The following is a 7,656-nucleotide window of genomic DNA, read 5'->3' as shown; positions in this document are numbered from 1 at the left end:
TCATCCCTGGGATGCAAGTCTGGTTCAACATACACAAATCAATAAATGTTAATCCTTCACATAAACAGAACCAATGACAGAAACCACATGTTTATCTCAATAGATGCAGAAAAAGTCTTCAACAAAATTCAACAGCCTTTCATGCTAAAAACTCTCAATAAACTAGGTATTGATGGAACGTATCTCAAAATAATAAGAGCGATTTATGACAAACCCACAGCCAATATCATACTGAATGGGCAAAAACTGGAAGCATTCCCTTTGAAAACCAGCACAAGACAACAAGACAACTCCTGTTCAACATAGAGTTGGAAGTTCTGGCCAGGGCAATCAGGCAAGAGAAATAAATAAAGGGTATTAAATCAGGAAAAGAGGAAGTCAAATTGTTCCTGTTTGCAGATGACATGATTGTATGTTTAGAAAACCCCATCGTCTCAGCCCAAAATCTCCTTAAGCTGATAAGCAACTTCAGCAAAGTCTCAGGATATAAAATCAATGTGCAAAAATCACAAGCATTCTTATACACCAATAACAGACAGACAGAGAGCCAAATCATGAGTGAACTCCCATTCACAATTGCTTCAAAGAGAATAAAATACCTAGGAATCCAACTTAGAAGGGATGTGAGGGACCTCTTCAAGGAGAACTACAAACTACTGCTCAATGAAATAAAAGAGGACACAAACAAATGGAAGAACATTCCATGCTCACGGATAGGAAGAATCAATATCATGAAAATGGCCATACTGCCCAAGGTAATTTATAGATTCAATGCCACCCCATCAAGCTACCAAAGACTTTCTTCACAGAATTGAAAAAAGCTACTTTAAAGTTCATATGGAACCAAAAAAGAGCCCATATTGTCAAGTCAATCCTAAGCCAAAAGAACAAAGCTGGAGGTATCATGCTACCTGACTTCAAACTATACTACAAGGCTACAGTAACCAAAACAGCATGGTACTGGTACCAAAACAGAGATGTAGACCAATGGAACAGAACAGAGCTCAGAAATAACACCACACATCTACAACCATCTGATCTTTCACAAACCTGACACACACAAGCAATTCCCTATTTAATAAGTAGTGCTGGGAAAACTGGCTAGCCATATGTGGAAGGCTGAAACTGGATCCCTTCCTTACACCTAATAAAAAAATTAATTCAAGATGGATTAAAGACTTAAATGTTAGACCTGAAACCATAAAAACCCTAGAAGAAAACCTAGGCAATACCATTCAGGACATAGGCATGGGCAAGGACTCCATGAAAACACCAAAAGCAATGGCAACAAAAGCCAAAATAGACAAATGAGGGGGAGGTGGGGCGGAGCGCGGGAGGCCGGTTGAGAGGCGCACATCCGGCGGTTACCGGGTACTTCATAAAGCCGCTCTCGCCGCTGGCTGTTGCGGCGTTTTGCCTCCGCAGCAGCTCTGGGCTCTTCTCAGCTGCAGGAGTAGCTGCTCCAATGCCCCAGAGCGGCCATGGGCGCCCTGCACTGGTGGGACCAGCTGCAGGCTGGCAGCTCGGAGGTGGACTGGCGCGAGGACAACTACACCATCGTGCCTGCTGTCGCCGAGTTCTATAACACGATCAGCAATGTCTTATTTTTCATTTTACCGCCCATCTGCATGTGCTTGTTTCGTCAGTATGCAACATGCTTCAACAGCGGCATCTACTTAATCTGGACTCTTGGTTGTAGCGGGAATTGGATCCGTCTACTTCCATGCAACCCTTAGTTTCCTGGGTCAGATGCTTGATGAACTTGCAGTCCTTTGGGTTCTGATGTGTGCTTTGGTCATGTGGTTCCCCAGAAGGTATCTACCAAAGATCTTTCGGAATGACCAGGGTAGGTTCAAGGTGGTGGTCTGTGTCCTGTCTGCAGTTACCACGTGCCTGGCATTTGTCAAGCCTGCCATCAACAACATCTCTCTGATGACCCTGGGAGTTCCTTGCGCTGCACTGCTCATCACAGAGCTAAAGAGGTGTGACAACATGCGTGTGTTTAAGCTGGGCCTCTTCTCGGGCCTCTGGTGGACCCTGGCCCTGTTCTGCTGGATCAGTGACCGAGCTTTCTGTGAGCTGCTGTCATCCTTCAACTTCCCCTACCTGCACTGCATGTGGCACATCCTCATCTGCCTTGCTGCCTACCTGGGCTGTGTATGCTTTGCCTACTTTGATGCTGCCTCAGAGATTCCTGAGCAAGGCCCTGTCATCAAATTCTGGCCCAGTGAGAAATGGGCCTTCATTGGTGTCCCCTATGTGTCCCTCCTGTGTGCCAACAAGAAATCATCAGTCAAGACCACGTGATGGCAAGATGGTGGCTGGCTTCTCTGCTTATCGCCCCTCATGCAGTGGGCTTCCTTTGCTAGGAAGACAGCCAAGGGAGTTCAAATAGTTGGGGAGTGGGCTATCTTTTCAAAAATCTATTTGCTGGGGCTCTTAATTTCTTTAGTGTTCTTTGTATGTAGGGATTTAAACTTTGTCATATGGTACAAATATTCCCTGCCCCCCTGCAGTTTCCCATTTGTCTTTCAGTATGTTAATATTTTTGTGCCATACTGGTTTTAAACTTTCATGTTGTCATATCTGTTAATCTTTTCTTTAGGATTTCTGGATTTTCTGTAATTTTTAAAAAGATCCCCTCCTCCTCACTAATGTGTCTGTGGACCACCTGGATTCCACTGTGCAAGGGGAAAAGTGTCTATTCCTTTCCCAAAAACGGAAAATGGAGGGCTTAGGGACACTAGATGCATCTTTCTCAGCATCACTTCCAGATGCAGTGACTTGTTGGTCTGCATCCTTAATGGCCATGGCAGAGCAGTCCCTTGGGGGATCCAGCCCTGTACAATGCATCTCTTCCTGGAGAAAGCTGGCCTGCTCCAGACCCCACCATTCCTAGGCACCCTTGGAGTGGACTCTACTGATGACAGACAGACCCTCTGAGAGACAAGACCTTCTGACTCTGTGATGGAAGATGCCAGAGATTTTCCTTTGGGGTAATTGTCCTTAAACAAAACTAAACAGATGAAACACACACAGGACTTGTGGCTGAAAAGACTAGTTTTTCACTTGCATTTCTCAACTAACCTAGGTTTTACATGCATCTGTGAATCCTTTTACTACTACCTCTGTGGAGAGATGGAGAGATGGAGAGACTTCAGATAAACGTGCAGCTAATGAGTAAAACCCTCTCTGCCAAAACCTACACTCCACTTTGGGCCATTCTTGAAGAAGAGCACAATTTTTAAATACTGACATCACTTCCGCTTCCCCTTCCCACCCCAGCTCAGCAGCCTCAAATCCACAGAGAAGAAGACTTATGGCATGAACATTCCCACAGACCCACCATCTTTAAGACTTGACCTCCATTAAGTTTACCAAAGGGCTCCTCACAATTGTGGTGGGGGTTCTGGTTCAAAATTTGGAGCAAACATGAAGTTTTTGGAAACTTTTTCTCATTCGAAGCCTCCAGTATGCTGTACTATTCTGGAAATTACCCTCAAGAGTCTCACTTCTTGTTTCTGCTGTGTTTTCTGTGGGCATCATGCTCTTCACTCTTGTAGTAGAAGGTGCTTTCTGGGTTTCCCAGAGTATCCAATGGCTCACTTTTCTCAAGTGCTGGCAGTAACTATGCAGTCGTGGGCTGGTTTGGGTCGCTGGTGCAGCAGCGCAAATCTGTTGCCTTCTGAATTTTTCTCACCTACTGTGACACTGGCTACAATGAATCTTCTCTTCATCGGACTGAATGAAAGATTCAAGAACCGTCTTCAAGGTGTGTGGTGGGAATTATCAACCTCAGGGATACTCATTTTAACTCAGGTGTGTCCTGCTTTGTAACATTCCATTGTTGAGAGAGGGCAGGACAGGTGCGTTCTTGTGTGGGCAGGAGTGATGTCACTGTCCTACATATGTAAGAGTTGGGAAGGTGACGATTTTTGACACATCCAGGAACTCTTACTCTAGTTAGAATTTGTACAAGATCCAAGGTGAAAACCCCAATAAGCAACTGAATTTAGAGTTTAAAAATGAATAACTTTATGCTACATCTGTGGTTATCAAATTGTGTAGGTTGTTCAGGAGCAGAACCCTGTTTGTAGTAAGAAATCTTTGTGGAACCCCAGTGTGTGAAGTAAATTGTATTTTATTAACTTAAAAAAAATAGACAAATGGGATCTAACTAAACTAAAGAGCTACTGCACAGTAAAAGAAACTACCATCAGATTGAACAGGCAACCTACAGAATGGGAGAAAATTTTTGCAATCTACTCATCTGACAAAATACCCAGAATCTACAAAGAACTTAAACAAATTTACAAGAAAAAAATCAAACAGCCCCATCAAAAAGTGGGCAAAGGATATGAAGAGACACTTTTCAAAAGAAGGCATTTATGCAGCCAACAGACATATGAAAAAAAGCTCATCATCACTGGTCATCAGAGAAATGCAAATCAAAACCACAATGTGATACCATATCACGCCAGTTAGAATGGTGATCATTAAAAAGTCAGGAAACAACAGATGCTGGAGAGGATGTGGAGAAGTAGGAATGCTTTTACACTGTTGGTGGGAGTGTAAATTAGTTCAACCATTGTGGAAGACAGTGTGGCGATTCCTCAAGGATCTAGAACTAGAAATACCATTTGACCCAGCCATCCCATTACTGGGTATATACTGAAAGGATTATGAATCATGCTACTATAAAGACACATGCACATGTATGTTTATTGTGGCACTATTCACAATAGCAAAGACTTGGAACCAACCCAAATGTCCATCAATGATAGACTGGATTAAGAAAATGTGGCACATATACACCACGGAACACTATGCAGCCATAAAAAAGGATGAGTTCATGTCCTTTTTAGGGACTTGGATGAAGCTGGAAACCATCATTCTCAGCAAACTATCACAAGGACAGAAAACCAAACACCACATGTTCTCACTCATAGGTGGGAATTGAACAGTGCGAACACTAGGACACAGGGAGGAGAATGTCACACATTGGGGCCTGTCCTGGGGTGGGAGGCTGGGGGAGGGATAGCATTAGGAGAAATACCCAATGTAAATGACGAGTTAATGGGTGCAGCAAACCAACATGGCACATGTATACATATGTAACAAACCTGCACGTTGTGCACATGTACCCTAGAACTTAAAGTATAATAATAAAAAAAAGAAAGAAAGAAATGAAAAAGTTATAATGACCTGAAATGGAGTCAAATATGCACTGTGGGTTCATCTGTTATTTGGAATGGCCCTTTGTGTTTAAGTCAAACTATGATTGCAGTATGTCAGGTGGAAAAGTCACTGGTAAATACTAAGAGTAAAATATGAGTCATCCCAATTGACATTGGCTATAACTCAACCAAAATGGGGGATGTCCAGAAATATAGTCAGTCGGTGATGGGAGAGAGGTGCGATAATGAGTCTTTTTACTATTATAGGAATCCATTTGTCTCATCAATCACCTTCCATGTGCAGAAAGCTAAGGGGAATAATACCATCTCCTTAAGAAAGTGACAGATCAAGACAAAGCACACACACTTACTGAGAACCAGTTTACACAGTATAGAAAGGTCCTGTTAATTATGTTACTTCTCCTGATACCTTCCTTAATAAACACTCTGAGGTTACTAGGATAACATGAGGAAGTCGGAGCTTAGTCTGACTAATGGATACTCAGGAAACTTTATTGATTTCATGATACCAAGCTCCAGGACTCAACTTTGATAAAGGTTATATGAAGTATTACATTGGTGCAAAAGTCGTTGCGGTTTTTGCCATTAGTTTGAATGGGGAAAAAAAAAAACGCAATTACTTTTGCAGCAGCCTAGTATGTCCCTGTCCGTGGCACAGTACTTTTCACAATTCCTGCCCAGTTCAGTTTCTCCCTCCTATTGTTACCAGACCCCACCACTCACCCAAGTTAGCCTTTGGGTCGGGGTTTTCCTTAGTATTGTCGCTTCCTGGTGGCCAGAAAGATGTTGCCGGACCCCATGGGTCGGTATGGACATGAAGCAACAATACTAAGGAAACCCCCGACCGAAAGGCTAACTTGGGTGAGTGGGGGGGTCCAGTAACCTCTTTCTGGTGAACCACTGAAGGGACTATAGTGCGGAAATCCCCGACCCAAAGGCTCACTTTGGATAAGTGGGGTGGGGTCTGGTAACGTCTTTATGGCGAACCATGTTAGGGATGCTACTGAAGGAAACCCCCAACCCCAACCCCCACCCCCACCCCCACCCAAAGGAAATAGACTGCAGCACTGATTGGCCGATTTGGGGTAAGTGGTGGGGTACCCGGGTAAATGATGAGATTGGGTTAGAGGCCCAATTTTGGACCATGTTTAGCATATCATCAAGAAATAACCATAAAAATGGGCAACCAGGGCCGGGCGCAGCGGCTCACGCCTATAATCCCAGCACTTTGGGAAGCCGAGGTGGGTGGATCACAAGGTCAGGAGATTGAGACCATCCTGACTAACACGGTGAAACCCCGTCTCTACTAAAAAAAAAAAAAAAATTAGCCGGACCTGGTGGCACGTACCTGTAGTCCCAGCTACTCGGGAAGTTGAGGCAGAAGAATGGGGTGAACCCGAGAGGCAGACTTTGCAGTGAGCCGAGATCGAGCCGCTGCACTCCAGCCTGGGCGACAGAGTGAGACTCCGTCTCAAAAAAAAAAAAAAAAAAAAAAAGGGCAACCAGCAGCTCTCGGGGCTGCTCTGTCTATGGAGTAGCTATTCTTTTATTCCTTTGCTTTCTTTGCATTCCCAATAAACTTGCTTTCACTTTACTCTATCAACTTGCCCTGAATTCTTTCTTGCGTGAAATCCAAGAACCCTCTACTGGGGTCTGCATCCGGACCCCTTTCCAGTAACACTGTCATCATTCAAACCACACCCAATAATAATTAGGAAGACTATTGTCAGGAGAGACTGCAAATATAATTTCCTTCAATTCAGTTTGGGTTTTTTTTTTTTTGGATGGGGGGGTAGGTGTTCAGGGAACACATCTTTTTTTTCCAGTTATACTGAAGTATAACAAATAAAAATTATATATATACATATATTTACAGTACACGTGATGTTTTGGTATGTGTCTAATTGTGAAATGACTACCACAATCAGGCTAATTAACGTGCTCATCACTTCACATATATTTTTTGTTTGTAGTGAGAACATTTAATTAAGATCTACTCCTAAACAAACTTCAAGTATAAAATAACAGTATTTTTAACTGTAGTCACCTAGTCACCATGCTGTGTATTAGACGTATGGAACTTATTTTCCTTCAATTCAGTTTTTTTCATCTTGTGGAGTCTTATCCATTGTTTTCTTTTGGGAGACTCTTGTACCTACCCATTAGCTGTGGAGAAACTCCCAGACAGGTCTATATCCTCGCACAGCCTGAATCATATTGCATCTCCAACATCCAATAAATACTAACTTTACATAAATCCTAAGGACACTATTTAACTATACACCAAACATTAAAAAAAAAAAAGATAAAGAGCATCTCTTGGTGTTGGCCACTAAAATCCATTTTACCTTCTTCTGGTAAGTGAACTTTTTCAGAACTCGTCTTTCACCTACTTTCAATATGTGAGCTTCAGAAAAGTTAAGCCCACAGCATGGTCCAGGGGTGGGCATATAACCTG

The 7,656-nt window shown here is 43.0% G+C and overlaps 1 protein-coding gene across 1 annotated transcript; it reads left to right on the top strand.

Moving 5' to 3' along the window:
- The first annotated feature begins 1,481 nt into the window (after positions 1–1,481).
- Positions 1,482–2,307, top strand: LOC101139980 (alkaline ceramidase 2-like). The gene is given in 2 exon segments (XM_055380408.1): positions 1,482–1,687; positions 1,689–2,307. Coding segments are annotated over 2 exon segments (825 nt in total).
- The last annotated feature ends 5,349 nt before the right edge of the window (positions 2,308–7,656 follow it).

Source organism: Gorilla gorilla, chromosome 11 (assembly GCF_029281585.2).
Source record: "Gorilla gorilla gorilla isolate KB3781 chromosome 11, NHGRI_mGorGor1-v2.1_pri, whole genome shotgun sequence".
Classification (NCBI taxonomy): domain Eukaryota; kingdom Metazoa; phylum Chordata; class Mammalia; order Primates; family Hominidae; genus Gorilla; species Gorilla gorilla.
Note: the sequence above shows the minus strand (reverse complement) of the source record. Positions and strands in the feature narration are given on the sequence as shown.